General features: G+C 42.2%; 2 protein-coding genes across 9 annotated transcripts in view; one reads left to right on the top strand and one right to left on the bottom strand.

The window, feature by feature from the left end:
- LOC114486964 (SCAN domain-containing protein 3-like) overlaps window positions 1-2970 on the bottom strand; it is a 332132-nt gene extending 329162 nt beyond the window's left edge. For all 5 annotated transcript variants that reach the window (XR_008617933.1, XM_055086238.1, XM_055086244.1 and 2 more), the window contains exons 1-2: window positions 2795-2970; window positions 467-528 (exon numbers count right to left, since the gene is read on the bottom strand). The gene's annotated coding sequence lies outside the window, so the exon portion shown is untranslated. The remainder of the gene's footprint in view (window positions 1-466; window positions 529-2794) is intronic.
- A 74-nt stretch (window positions 2971-3044) lies between these two features.
- APP (amyloid beta precursor protein) overlaps window positions 3045-15411 on the top strand; it is a 279931-nt gene continuing 267564 nt past the window's right edge. For 2 of the 4 annotated variants that reach the window (XM_007110933.4, XM_007110932.4), the window contains exon 1: window positions 3074-3282. In XM_007110933.4, the coding sequence (XP_007110995.1) occupies window positions 3226-3282 (57 nt within the window). In that variant the 5' untranslated portion in view covers window positions 3074-3225. Of the gene's footprint in view, window positions 3283-15411 lie in introns of all 4 variants that reach the window. The other 2 variants (XM_007110934.4, XM_007110935.4) reach the window with 2 other exon arrangements.

Below are 15411 nucleotides of genomic sequence, written 5' to 3'. Positions count from 1 at the left end.
AGGCCCGCATACCACAAAAAAAAAAAAAAAAAAAAAAAAAAAAGAAACAGACTCGCAGATAAAGAGAACAAACTAGTGGTTACCAGTGGGGAGAGGGAAAGAGGGAGGGGCAATATAAGGGTAGGGGATCAAGAAGAACAAACTACTAGATAAAAATAAATAAGCTACAGGGATATATTGCACAACACAGGGAATATAGCCAATATTTTATAGTAACTATGAATGGAGAATAACCACCTCTACAAATTATGAATCACTATATTGTACACCTGAAACATATAATATTGCACATCTACTATACCTTAATAACAAAAAGATTGCTTTCGGTGATATTTGCAGGGCACAGATAACACCTTAAACACAAGATGACAGAGATGCAACTCAGCAGCTCTCTGCATAAAATAGACGGGAGATTTGGGAGCAAATGTGACCAATCTGAGTCCACCCAATCCAACGCAACACTCACCCGCAGGCTGAGGTGGGCAACAGGCTCCTCCATGCTTCAGTGGCCACAGCACCCTTGGAGTACTGTGAAAAGACACAAACCGGAACACATTTAGAGGCGCGTAGAAGGAACCAGAAACAGGTGCCATTGTGCCATCTACACACCTGTTGAGGAAGTGGAGACAGGACGCTGAAGCAGAAGCAGGATGAAAACTGCTGGTTTTATTTATATGACGATCTGTGGTGCGGAAAAGACTGGCTTGGCTTGGTCACAGAGGTGCAACGAGCACATCTGAGTGGGAGGTTAACGGAAAGGAAAGCGGGCTTTAAGTGGGGTAAGAACTTTCTAGTGACCAGAGCAGCCCAAAGACAGGATGCATCGTTGGAAGAGCTAGTGAATGTCTCCCAAGCTGAGGCATTTGAGGCTGGGCTGGGAATGTTGTGAAGATTCCAGCCAATGGTTGGTCAGTCCCTGTCCCAGCGTTTAGAGTTCTAACTAGAGATGTTCTTGTATTTACTGCTCAGAGGTTCCTGAAGATACTTCAGGGCAGGAAAGAGGATAAAGCGCAGAACAGAGACAGTGGCTGAAAAGTAAAAGCCATCAGGATCTCTGAGTGGTGATGAAATGGGAGAAAAAGTAAAGAACGTCCATTCGTTCTGACACAGTCAGCAGCTAGTCATCTTCCCCTGGGGAACATCTCTTGCAGGGATGGGTGAGGGGGGCGTGTTTCAACGGTGGGAAGGGAAAATCCCAAATCTAAGGACTTGTATTTTCATAGTTATAACCTCACCTCTATATTTTTGAATTTTGTGCTCAGTGAAAGTCCCTTACTCTTAAAAATTGCTTCTTCCCTCCCAGGCCTGGCTCTATGGGCATGCAATCTGTTGGGTCATACAGGGTCCCGTGCTCAGGAGGGCCCTGTGCTTGGTTGAACATTCTGCCGTTGCCATCTTAAAATTCTTAATTTTGGAACAAAAGGTCCCACCTTTTCGTTTTGCACTGGACCCTGCAAATTTTGGAGCTGATCCTGTTCCCTCCATATCTTTGAGTCATACTCCTATTTGCATTCAGATGCCTTCAATTGCTCCTATAAACCTGGGACAGACAGAATTGTAGTGGTGGGTAAACGTGTTTGGAAGCAGCTGGGTTTTGCTGTCACTGGGGCTTTTCTCCCCTGCAGTCCCAACTTTTTGTTACTTACTTGCTGTCAGATTAGGGAGGAGATCCTTAGGGTCAGCTTCCTAACTTATAAATGGGAATAATAACAGTAAGGGCCTCATTGACGTTCATGGGAAGTGAATGACATAAAGCATGTAAACAAATGACTCGCGGTAACAAATATTTGTCATTATTTGTTGAGGACATTCAGAGGTCATTCAGGGGAAAAAGTAATCCACGGGTCAGGCTTGGATGCCTGGTAAGTAAAGACAGAAGACAACACCTAGGGGAGCTGGCAGAGAAATACTGATTTCTTGGGAAAGAAGCCAGCATCCTCCTGGCTGAGCCAAGATCCCACATCTGAAGTCCGTGGCTTCCTTCCCTCCCACCAGCCCCACTCTGGACTGTGCCTTGGTGGCTGATGCTCCTTCAGGTCAAGAGCAGAGGTATCTGGGCAGTTCTAGCCCATTCTAGACTCACTGGATACTAACCCGGCATTGGATGGCTTGTGTTTAACCTAGGAGGAAGTGGCTTCCCAGAAGGCTGATTTCTGTAATTTAGGACAGACACGAGGAAGAACAAGGACAGAGTTTGAGGTCAGAAGTTCTGAGGTATGGGGGTCTAATGGGAATCATCTTTCCAGACCCTTCCCCTCCTAACTTTCACTTCACCCACATCTCAGATGATGTTACATCCCTGCCTGATTAAAAACAACAACAACAACAAAAACCTCAGATGACCGTCCCCTTCTCAAAACAAAAACAAACAAAAAATAAACCAGAAAAAAAGGTGTTTTTTTTTTTTTTAAAAAAAACCTTCTTTCAAGGAGAAGTAAATAGGTCGCTGCTTCTTCTCCAGGTCCGGCGCCTTTCTCCTTCGGTTCGGTCTAAATATAGAAATTCCAGGTTGCTCGTGGTTGCTTTTGACGGGAAAAAAATGAGGCTTTTGCTCCCTTTACAAGCAAAGAAATCCTATTTCCTTTAAGCCTGTCTTGTTCTCATTCTCTTCCAGAAACGCCTCCCCCACCTCTTCAAACCGAGACAAAAAGCGAAATGCGGATAAAAACGCACCCCAGCAGCAGCCCTTTATACGATACCCCCGAGAGGCCTGCGGGGTCGGATGAGTCAAGCTCACGGGCCACAGCGCGGAGCGCTCTCGACTTTTCTGCATCCCAGACGTCCTAGGACTCACCTTTCCCTGGTCCTCCGCCGTCCGTCTCCCGGCCCCAGCCTCTCCCTCCTACTGCTCGCGGGGCTCAGGCGGCCGGCGGCCAGGGAGGCGCTCGGGGAACCGGGGGAGCCGGGGTCGCCGCACCTGTGGGCGCCGGGGGCGCGGGCCCCTCCCGGCCGAGCGGGCGCAGCTCCCCAGCGGCTCCGCTAGGGGTCTCTCTCGGGTGCCGAGCGGGCTGGGCCGGATCAGCTGACTCGCCGGGCTCAGAGCCCCGCCGCCGCGCTGCTGCTCCGTCAGTTTCCTCGGCAGCGGTAGAAGAGAGCACCCGGAGCAGCGCTAGCGCGGGGCCACAGGAGACGGCTGCGGCGGCGGCGGCGGCGACACCGGCAGAGCAAGGGCGCGGCGGATCCCACTCGCACAGCAGCGCACTCGGTGCCCCGCGCAGGGTCGCGATGCTGCCCGGTTTGGCACTTGTCCTGCTGGCCGCCTGGACTGCTCGGGCGCTGGAGGTGGGTGCCGCGCCTCGGAATGGGGTGGGGGGGGGAAGGAGGAGACCCGCTCCCTCTGAGTCTTTAATGCAGAGAAGCCGGGGGGCAGTCGAGGGGACCCCTCTCCTCTCCGCGCCCAACACCCCCGCTTGCGGGCGCCTTGCGCATCCCCGCCTCCGGCCCAGCCCTGCCCTGGGGACGCGCGCTCTCCCAGCGGAGAGGGAGCGGGCGAGGCGTCGGGCTCCTGGGTCCGCGCCAGTCGGGGGCGAGAAGAGGAGGAGGCTGTCCTGAGCTCGGACCCTGACTCAGTCCCTGCCTCGGGGGCCGGGGGGAGGCGAGAGACGTCCAGATGAGAGATTGGGGGAGGGAGCACGTGGGGAAAACCGAAAACGCAGCGTCCCTGGATCCTGTCCCCGGCACTTAATCGCTGCCCTTCCCTTTCTCTCTGGCGCTGGCGAGGAGGAGTCGGGACAGCTCGGGAAGCTGGGCAGCCCCCACCCCCCGCTTCCCTTTGCCTTTTCCGCCCCGTTTCACCTTCTCTTCGCATCCCCACCACCCCTTCTCGGCCCGACCACCTTCCTCTTCGGGGCTGCTCGGGGCTGCCGCCCGAGTGCGACCCCAACATGCAGGGTCGCGCAACACCCTCCGCAGGCAAACTTTGTACATTTCTGCGTCTCCCTTTTGTGTTAAGTTGAGAGAGATGGGAGGGGTCGGACACCCGCAGCCACCTCTCACCTTCCCCAAGCCAAGACATTGCGGGCGTTTGCTCGCACCCTCCGATTCTCCCGGTGAGGGCGAAGGTCCCCGGGAACAAAAGCCGCGACACCCCGCCCTCGCCAGCCCGGGGCGCGGTGGGCTGAGCCGCGCTGGTCTGTGCGCCACCGAGGCTGCCGCCTGACTCCCTTCCCCGCGCTGCGCGTCTGTCCCGGAGGGGGCTCTGGCGGCGCCTCGGGGCCCCTCTACTTCCCCCCCCCCCACTTCCCATCACCTCCGCGGCTTGCTGATTCTGTGCTCGGTTGTGAAGTCCTTGGGGAGAAATACGCGGAGAGTGGGGTGTGCGTCTGGAAAGGGCAGTGGCTGGTGGTGGGGAGGCACGAGCACTCCCCTCCTGTGCATCAAAGGAGGCGTTTGTCTGATGAAGGCGCGGCCTCTTCCCTGGCAGCGCTGGGCACTCTGGTTTAGCTCCTCTGGGGGCGCGGGCTGCTGTGGAGGGTCCTCGGGGTCTTTTTTTTAGGGTGCAGATGAAAGGGTTGAATTGAGTGAAGATTAAGACGGAGAAGATGGCGCCTCTGCAGTGCAGCAAAGAAAATCTGTGGAGGCTGCAGCCTGGTGAAATCCACCCACCGCTAGGTGTATAGCAAGTCTTCCCCATTGATCCAACTGTCGAACATTCAGCTAACGCCTGTGCAAAATAACTATTTTCTTTTTTATCTGAAGATGTTAGAAGTTGTTTGCTTGGCAGCTGGGGCAGAAAAGGTTGTATTTCGCATCCTTTGGGTTCCCATTCTGTATTTTACCCTTGGTAACCTCCCTTCCCCGTATGTTTGTTTGTTGGTTGGTTTGTTTGTTTGTTTCTCCTTTTCCCCTACCTCATGGTGATTTTCCAAGAAAGCAATTTCTGGACAAATGTTTTCCTGTAATTCCACCGAGACTATACTGAGTGTCCCACCGTTACAGCTTTTTTAGTTCCTAATTTACAAGGTCATTGAACTTTTTCCTCTTCTTTTTCTTACAAGTGGCTCAGAAATCACCTCAGGGCTAGTTAAGGCAGATTGTTTTAAGAGTTGAAGAATTTGGTTTTCTATTTAAAAAATGCATTTAATTAAGGGAGCTGGGATTTTTCCAATACTTAAATTTACTCCTATGATTATTTCAGTTTTCCTGATTGTCTTATTACACATTAAAATATACAAGTTAAGTAATTAACAGCATATCATATCCTTTATAGTTGAAGCTTTTGCCAAAAAGTAAATATTTAACTTTTTTGAGCAATATTTTTTTCTGTGTAAAAGGAGGCAGCGTGTAGGCAAATATGATTCCGATTTCCTTTTTAGCCTGTTTGACTGCATTTTTTTGCTCTTCCTCCCATCCTTTTGGACATTTTCACTGGTTACTGTCACCTCCTTCAAAGGGTGGAGGTGAGATTCACAGTTTGCATTTTGCAAAGCGTTAATGGAAAAGTAGGCAATTCACTCTGATGAGGTTTGAGGGGAATTTATGCAGCTAAATCTCTGTCCACCGAAAAGATGTAATTATGAGTTGACTGTCTTTTGTAGGGCTTAGAAAATAGATCTGCTGCAGATGGCTCGAAAAAAGAAATGAATAAGGGCAATGACAATGGGGCCTCAGCTTCTGGGGGAAGGGTCATTACCTGAATTGATGCTTCTCCCTGGTACAGTGACAGAGTATGAGTTAAAAAGACCGTGGCATTTATTTATTTAAACTTGATTCCTCTTAAGTTTTGTTTTCCTATATTGTGGGATTTAACCTAATCACAAGTATCTGCTTTCATAGTGGTGCTGATTTACAGATAATATATACCTACTCACACTGGCCAGAACTAACCTAATGGTAGATGCCTGAGCACAGAATAGTGAAGCTCAGATTTGATGGTGAGCTATAAGGAATCACTGTTTCTGCCTGATCTGTAGAAAGCCATGACACGGGCAGGGCACCCAAGCGGCTCTCTTGTCACCATAACCAGCCGAGTTATGTGATGGGTTCTTGGGAGGCCATTAGTACTGCAGAGTAGTACTCCAGAGAGAATAATGATCCCTGGTTCTGGTTGGGGAAATGAAGAGGAAAATATAACTAAATAAATCACAAGGTTAAATTAGGAATGACCGATTGAAAAAAAAAAAGGAAATAATGTGGCCCATTGAACATTGGCTTGAAGAAAAATGGAGAGGTCAGAAAGAGACTCACAGACTAGAGAGCGGACTGTGGTTGCCAAGGGAGAAGCGGGGGGCGGGGAGGTTGGATTGGGAGTTTGTGATTAGCAGATGCAAACTGTAATATTATATATAGAATGGATAAACAACAAGGCCCTACTGTGTAGCACAGGGAACTATATTCAGTATCCTGTAATGAACCATAATGGAACAGGAAAATAAGAGAAAAACATAGAAGTTATCCTTGTGGAAAAGGCTTTCTCCCTGTTGCTAGAGGACCTCTATTTTGTGTTACTTTTCATGGCATACTGGAGATTTCTATACAGATATTTGTATGAAGATGAAGGTTGTCAGTCATTCTAGAAATAAACAGAGCTATTATGTGCCTTTCATGTGGCCACTAAACTACCATTGAGTGTGGTAAAATTCAGTAGAAATGTACCTTCTCTTTCTGCACATTTGATCTAGGTGGGGATATGTATTACCTTAAGAGACTTACAAAGCATCTTCGATTAATATACTTCTCTAATCTCTGCCTAGTTATATCAGTTACAAATGCAAAGATAAGCCTTATACATGTACTTTAAAAATAAAGCTCCAGGAAGTAAGGTTTAGATTGACTTGCATACACCTTATTTCCCCTCACCCTTCTCCTGTTCCCAGGAAGTTTGCAGAGTAAATAAGACGGGCACATGATTATGAAAGAAAACAAAGTGTTAAGTACCAAGAGGAAAGTACAGATTAGGTGGCATACTGAGTAAAATATTAACAGTATAAACATCTATACATAAGGAATAAAGGAACAGTAGGATGAGATAATCCTGGAGAATTTCTTGGTGGTTCCTTTCCAGCCAGATTTGTATCTCAGGTTGGGGGAAGGGAGATTAAGTCTTTGCTTTTACATATTTGTTTACATACTTCTCTCCATCTTTCCCCTCCTAGACACACAGACGCGCGCACACACACACACACACACACACACACGCACACACACACACAGCCCTACACCCCTGAGGATGTGGGTGGAGCCAGTGTGGGATTTGATTTTCTTAGTTTCTCATCTATTCATTTGGGACCTTTTTAATTGATTCTCCTTTTGGACCAAGCTCTCTCCTGTAGCCCTGAAGCTAGTCTGGTGAACAAAACCGTCATTTGCTTCAGTAAGCTTCCAGTCTAGTGGGGACCGTACGCAGACCATACACAAATCATTATACGTGTGTGCTCATGAACTGTGACAGATGCTGAGACAGAAAGCAAAGGTGCAGGGTACACTCTGGAGAGGAGTAGGGAATTCCAAATAAGGAGGTGAAGGACCGAAGGTGAGGGGCTGAAAGCAGGGTCTCAGAGCTCTGAGCCGGCATCTTCAGTAGGACCTTGACTGAGGGAATGAGTACATGATGAAAAAAGCGATTCACTGGGCAGCAATGAGGAGGCTGGGGAAAATAAAATGTTTAGCTTGTTGTTTCTGGTAGTTTTCTACCTCTTCATCTTCTACTTGACTGTGAAATGGTTTCCTTTTTATAGTAGGACCTCACATACATATGTACGGAGTGAGAATTGACACTAGCACCATCTTCTGCAAATCCTTGGGGATGCTGTCACCCTGTGTGTCACAGCCCGTATCCAGATACACCCTCGTGAGTGGCTGGAGGAAGGTGGACGGTGGCAGGCAGAGGAGACCAAAGTGAAGGAATGAGCAGACCCCCTGAATGAGTAACAAGTTTAAGCCAGAAAATGTCTATTTCTTAGTTTTCCTTGTAGTTGCTAGTAAAAGGAAAGCAAATAGCACCTGAACCCTCAAACTGAATTTGGAAATGAAAACCAGAGGAAGGGGAAGATATGTAGCTGTTTTTTCAGTTTAACGTAGATAGTTTAAGAAATAACTGTTTCAGTGAGGACACTAGTGTTTTTCTTTGAAAAAAAAAATCTGGTGAATTTTCCTCTTCAGATTCATGGTTAATAGTATGCTTTCCTGGTACCTTTTTAAAAGTAGAAATGCACCAAAAACTGGATTCAAATGGACTGCTCTAGGAATAAAGTAAGTCATTGAAAAAAAAGAAAAGAAAAAACCTGGACGTGTTCATGAACTAATAGATATCTGACAAAGGGGTGCTGAATAGATTAGTTAGCTGACTATTCAGAGTGGGATACAGAAGACTCAGTTTCACATATGAAGTCTTAGCCGAGATGGGGAGCTCAGAGGCCATTTTACTTATTTCGTGTGGCTACATTTGGAAGAAACATAAAATACAGATTTAGCTTGAGTGTTGCTAGGATTGTAGTATTTTATGAAAGAAGGTAGTGGTTGAAATGGGGAAAATGAAAGGCTTTTAAAAGCCAGCTCTATGGAAAATAGTGGCACTGTTCCTACATTTATAGCCTTGATTTAGACCAATGTGATGTCAGGCCAGCAACCAAGTCGTGGAGTTTCTCACATGTTCTGGGAAGGCAGCATTTCACATTGATCAAGATATTGACTGTGGGTAGCTCATGCCTCAGTTTCTTCCCTTGTAAAATGGGGATAATAATGTTTATGGTTGTTGAAGATTGAGTAAATATATATGTAAAATTCTAGTAACAGTAAATGAGTAAATATATGTGTAACATGATGGCACCTTATAAGCACTACCTGTTAGTTACAATTCCTGTTTATGATGACGATGATAATGATGTAAAATAGATACATTTAATCTCATACATTGTTGAAAGTTAAAAAAAAAAACTACATGATGTTTCATGACTTATTGACTAATGCACTTACCGACCAGTTAAGACTGTTAACAGGAATTTGGCAGCTTGTTTCTGAGAAGAATGAATTAATTTGATTTAAATTGTAAAAAAGACATTGCAGATAAAATTTTTATCACAAATAAAATTTTTTAAATATATATTATAAAATTTCATTTATTAAATATTCATATGTATTTTATATTTCAGTTGGCTTTTTAAAAAAGCATTAAACCAATTCATGCTAATAGAAAAACTTGAACAATATACAGAAATATGTAAAAAGCATAAGCAGTTGTTACACAAGTGAGTAAGACCTATTTTAAATGTGTGTACCCTGGCAGCTTGCTAGACATGTCTAAAATTGAGCAAGTTTATATTCTGGCTCGATTATTAACTCAGCTATTAGTTGATTATCATCTGTGTGCAAAGAGCTGTGAATAAGCTTGGTTTAGTTCTCAGCAAAACCTTTTCTAGAAAAGTGAATAAACAGGTTTGGCCAATCTAGGCAGAAATGGAAGATTTCAAATGCCAGCAAAAGAATTTTGATGCTACCTAGAATAGAAGCTTGAAATAATCTTCATCAGAGGACCAGGAAACCAAAAAGCAGACTGCTTGAGAAGGTAACACTTCTGTAAGAAATCAGTTTTCAAAATAAAATGAATTATTTTACTAGCTAGATGATCATAAATTCTGTGGTGGTCTACTCGAAAACTTTATAGTGATCTACTGCTTAATTAAAAGCATAGTTTTTTAAGTCAGCATATTTTGCTCATTATAAAAGGTTTCTAATCTCAGTTTCAAAATTAGGCTGAAGATATTTGAGAATACCCCAAATTGGTGATACTGTGGTTAAGGTATTATTAACACATTGAAGAATCAATAAGCAAAATCCCAAGGAATCTATATGTTTTTTAAAAATCACACCAATTCATGTATTTCTTTATCACTGTCCTGTTCAATCAAAAAAAGTGAGTTCAATTCAGAGGATGCAATTATTGTAGCCATGTTTGAAATAAACATGCTGCTCAGAATCGATACAGTGGGGAATGCAGGTACCACAACCACTTATGTAGGGTGAATGAGCAGGGGCAAGGAATAAGCAAGATGAACCTTTCAGAAAAGGGAAAAGAACAATAACCCTGTTTTGTAGATGAACAAATTCTAGAATTCTTAAGGTCTTATTAGTGATGGACCCCAGTATTTGTATCTTCTAATTTCCAGATGGTCTCTCTATTTTTTCTTCCCAAGTTGTGATGACTTTTAGTCGAGAAGTTTGAGCAAGAAAAAAAAATTTTGCTGATTTATTTTGTTGATCTGAAATAGTTCCTTGCTTGAATCTCTTTCATAGAGAATCTAATAATTTGTCCTATGCTCTCATTTTGCTTCCACAGAAACCCACATTCTATCTTCACTAAAGAATGTTTAAGACATTCTAGGTGATTGGGACTGATAAATTACTTTTCAGCCTTAAAGGATGCTTATGAGAATAAGAGATCTGCTCTGTCAAAAAGAGTCATTTGTATTAAGTGAAGAAATGCATTGTTACTCTTGTTGCTTTGTTAAATTTCAAAGCTTTAATGACTGATATATTTTGACCCGGTGGAGACATTTTACAGGAATAAAGACAAGAGGTTTAATCCTGCACTTGAGATACATTTGTCTACTTTAGACCTGACCTCTTACCCCCAAGTGACCACAAACTCATTTGTTGTTTCTCCTGTCTGCACGTGCTGGATTACACTAAAACTAACAAGACAGCATAGTTTTTATTTTTAGTCAAAAATGAAGAAAATAGTATTGTCTATTAAGGCCTGGTTAGTCCAAAAAAAGGACTTTTTATGTTTGCTCTTACTAATGGATGGCTTTTCGAAAGCATAATTATTGTTTTTATAAATAACACAACTCAGTTATTTTGTAATGGAATTAATAGGCACACATGATAAAGATAGATAAGTGCTGTTTTGTAACCATATTTATTGATTTTTTTCATCTTTCGAAGAAAAGAGGCCTTATCTACTTGGAAGATTGAGCCTTTAAAACTGATGCAAACTTTTTGAAATCTTTGCTTAACTCTTCAGAGACTAACATAAAAACATCATATGAAAAGTTATATTTGACAGCAAATATTCCCCATGCTGATGCTCTTAATTACTTATGTTTTTTTTTTTGTTTTTTGTTTTTTTTGGTACGCGAGACTCTCACTGTTGTGGCCTCTCCCGTTGCGGAGCACAGGCTCCGGACGCGCAGGCTCAGCGGCCATGGCTCACGGGCCCAGCCGCTCTGCGGCATGTGGGATCTTCCCGGACCGGGGCACGAACCCGTGTCCCCTGCATCGGCAGGCGGACTCCCAACCACTGCGCCACCAGGGAAGCCCCCTTAATGTTTTTTTTTTTTTTTTTTGAAACAAATAGTTTTGTCATTGTGGTGTATTGGTTTGAAGATACAAATGGTGAGTTTTTAAGAAACTCCCATAGAAACTTGCAAACATGCAGACTGATCATTCCAAGAATAATTTATTCAGATACTTACATATTAGATGAATGAGCAATTTAAAATTAAAATCAAATGTCTATAGAGAAGTTACTAGCATATTTTCACATACAGAAACTTAGATTTTTATAGGCACACCCAGGAAAGGAAAATTCACGCCTTCATTTAACCAATATTTTTGAGGTCCCTCCCCTCATGGGAGTTTACAATATAATGAGGGGTAGACAGAATAAATAGCAAGTAATAGGGGACTTGGAAAAAATTAAGGTGGTAAGGGTATCATAAGCAAATGCTAGGTGGAAATCTGCTGTGAGTGTGATATTTTATGTGGTGTTATCAGGAAAATTCTCTGACCTGGTCACTACCCAAATGTAAACTTAGATATCTGGAGGAGAGAACTGTTTATTCACTGTGATCTAAAACAATAACCAGAGACACAGATCTACTTTGGCGGTTAGATATTAAAAGCAAAAATGGTGGGGCAGGAACTCAGGAAGGTCTAGGAGGCTGAAGTAAGCCTATTTCCTACAAACAAGAAACGAGGGAAAGGATTTTTACCTGAGAGGGTCCTGCTCAGTTTCAAATCCAGCTCACCCCATTATTTCAGAATCCCTATCCACATGCGTGGCATGTCCTCCACATATGTATTTGTAGAACAGAACAATTTCCCAGGTGGTGAGAGTACCAGTTTCTTCCTTGTGCTTTTCTGTATTTTCCAAGTTGCCTAGAGAACTCTTGAACTGCTGCTATGACAAATCAACATGTAAAAATTTAAGTGGGAAGGGTGAAGTTATTCCTGCTTCAGAAGCATAGGAAAGTCAAGTAAGCAGAGGCAGAAAGCCCCAGGAGGGCAAAGAGTAGGTGTGGCCAGACTTCAGCCCATTCAATATTTGCAAATCTGAATGGTCCCTGTGTATAAAGGAGTTCCAGAGGCACACTGCCCCCTCTCTTTGCCCGAAGATAGAAGGTCCACACAGAGTTCCTGAATCCTGGAGATTTCTCTAAATGAAAAAGCTTCTTGGGACTTCCCTGGTGGCACAGTGGTTAGGAATCTTCCTGCCAATGCAGGGGACACGAGTTCGAGCCCTGGTCCGGGAAGATCCCACATGCCGTGTAGCAACTAAGCCCATGTGCCACAACTACTGAAGCCTGCATGCCTGGAGCCCGTGCTCCGCAACAAGAGAAGCCACCGCGATGAGAAGCCTGTTCACCTCGACGAAGAGTAGCCCCTGCTCGCCACAACTAGAGAAAGCCCATGCGCAAAAAGGAAGACCCAATGCAGCCAAAAATAAATAAATAAATTTAGTTTTTAAAGGTTTATTTTATATTGGAGTATAGTTGATTTACAGTATTGTGTTAGTTTCAGGTATACAGCAAAGTGATTCAGTTATACATACATTTATTCTTTTTCAGATTCTTTTCCTGTATGGGTTATTACAGAGTATTAAATAGAGATCCCTGTGCTGTACAGTAGGTCCTTGTTGATTATTTTATGTCATTAGTGTGTATATGTCAATGCCAACCTTCTCATTTATCCCTCCCCCAACCCCCAAATTGGGATTTTTAATATCCCCATTTAAGAGAAGGGCAAAATGAGGTTTGGCATAGGGGGAAATCATCTATGTAGTGATTGACGTCATGTCTTAATTGTGATAAGATCTCATTAATTGGGAAACTACCATTATATCAGTGATAAGTAATACTATTGTTGTTTATTATTGTTTTCATAGTAATGTGTTACCATTATTACCACTATTTTTTGTTAGTACCTATAAGAATTACCACTATTACTTATAAATATTGCTATGATAGTAATAAGCATTACTATTAGTAACATAATAAGCATTACTATTATAGTAATTAGTATTACTATAAATATTACTATAAGTATTACTGTTATCATTATTAGTAGTGCTTAAAATGACTATATTATTACTTACAATAAGTATTGCTATTTTTCTTGTAATAAGTGTTACTGTTATTATCACTATTGCTTTTTTATTATTTAGAATAATAAATACTATTATTATTTGAAAAACAAATGGTGGGGCAGAGAAGGGACTATTGACTATGATCACAAACTGTTTCCTATAATTCGTTTCATAACTCACTACAGTGCCTTACATCTAGTATTTATGAAATATTTGACAAATGTATTAAAATCAGGACTCTAGGAATTTTATACTGTAATGATAATTATGTTTGATTTTTGACAGTTGAATTAATTTCTCTTTATGTTTATGAAAATTGTGAATGACACCTAACTATAAGTGTACAGAAAAAAAATTAAGCCTTTTAAATAAGATTTATTTTTTTCAGCCTTTTCTAAAACATTTTATTGTGAAAAGGTTATATAAATGCTGTCAACAACTTCATTTGCAACTCTTTATTTCAGACATTCAGTTGACCTAGCAGAAAAATGCCTTGTTCGTGAAATATTTCATCAGTCTTCTGATTGACTGGGACATTTTCAATTGAGGATGCCTAGAAATGATTTTCTTTGAATAAGATAGTAGAATTTAGAAAGCAAACATTATGTATTGGAATGAAATTGAGTGGACATCAAAATGAAAATTTCATTATCATTGTCTCTTTTCAGTTTTCTGCTTTTTTGCCATTTTACAGCTAATATTTACTTTTTACTTTAATGTGAACCAGGATCAAAATTGGCCTTTTAAGAAAAAAATTGAAATTCTGTTACTTCTATTCTCTAAAGGAATTGTACTTTTCAAGTTCAAGGGCTTGAAGCCAATGCCACTATATACTATTAACTTGACAGGCATTGAAAATCTAATTGAGGTCATTATGATTAGCCTTGTGTCATGTCAGTGTTTTCTCAGGCTTATTTTTAACGTTTTGTGTCAAGTGTTAAATCCTCTTACACCACAGAATCCAGAAAATTTCAATCCAATAAAAGTAAACTAAATTTGAAAATCCTATAGTTGTTTTGTGCGGGGCAGGTTCTTGGCTAACTGATAGGACGATGGAACAGGAAGGCAGCTTATGTACTTCTGTTGATTTGAGGAATTGTGAAAGGCTCCAGTTTCAAGAATACATTTGTGACAAAACTGCAATTTTGGAATCACTGCATACTTGTTTAGTGAATTATGAGAGGAGGGAATTCTCGGAGCGTGACCATGTGACTGAATGGCTCAAACAGTAGAAGCAAAGGCTGCTGGGTAGAGAGCTCTCTTAATATAGTGCAAGTACCGGGAACTTGGGACTGAGTAATTAATCAACATGGCCATTTGAGACATCCAGGACAAAGATGATGAACAGGGAGGATATACTTAAATAAACAAGATAGGAAGCAGACCCACCCAGTTCCCGAGCAATTCCTTTCCTTGTCTGTATTTTCCATTTAAATATTTCACTTCACCTTCATGAGCCTGGACTCAAAGGTTAAATCTGAATCTTTGTGAATTTTCTGGGTGATGCTGTAAGGACACAGATGGGAAGTATTGAGTTGGTTGGGAATATTTCTTGTGTGTGTGTTCTTAGTTGTATTATTGACTTCATAAATAGCCAGTAAAGAGAAAAACATTTTAGCTTAAGTTTTGGGGTTTTTTCCTGGAAAAAAACAAAAAACAAAACATTGGCTAAAATATCATTCTCAGGGTTTATTGCCACTGTTAAATTATTTATGCTTTTAAAAAAAATCTGACACAAAACCTCATTGTTGGTTTGCTCATTCATCTGAGAAATGTAACATGTGAAACTCAAACCCAAGCCTGTCGATTGATTCTTCGATTAGCAGATGAGGGGAAAGTTTAATGCAGGATGTTTAATTGGATACTTGGATTATGTGTTCACCTGTTCTGTCTGTATTCCAAATTTTCTCAGGGTGTTGGTGGTTGGCGCCTGTGTTACTGACACTCACTTGGATTTTTAATTTTCATTATTCCTAATTTTCTTATCTCACTGCATTTTTCTCCTACTTTTTGAATTTTTAAAAACATCATTCATTTTTTTGGACATGTGCTGGATACCTTCTGTATTTCAGGGTGACAGGAGCCCTAGAATCTTCGTGGGGCTATGT

This window comes from Physeter macrocephalus, chromosome 1 (assembly GCF_002837175.3).
Source record: "Physeter macrocephalus isolate SW-GA chromosome 1, ASM283717v5, whole genome shotgun sequence".
In the NCBI taxonomy this organism is placed as follows: domain Eukaryota; kingdom Metazoa; phylum Chordata; class Mammalia; order Artiodactyla; family Physeteridae; genus Physeter; species Physeter macrocephalus.
This window is presented reverse-complemented; position numbering and strand designations above follow the sequence as displayed.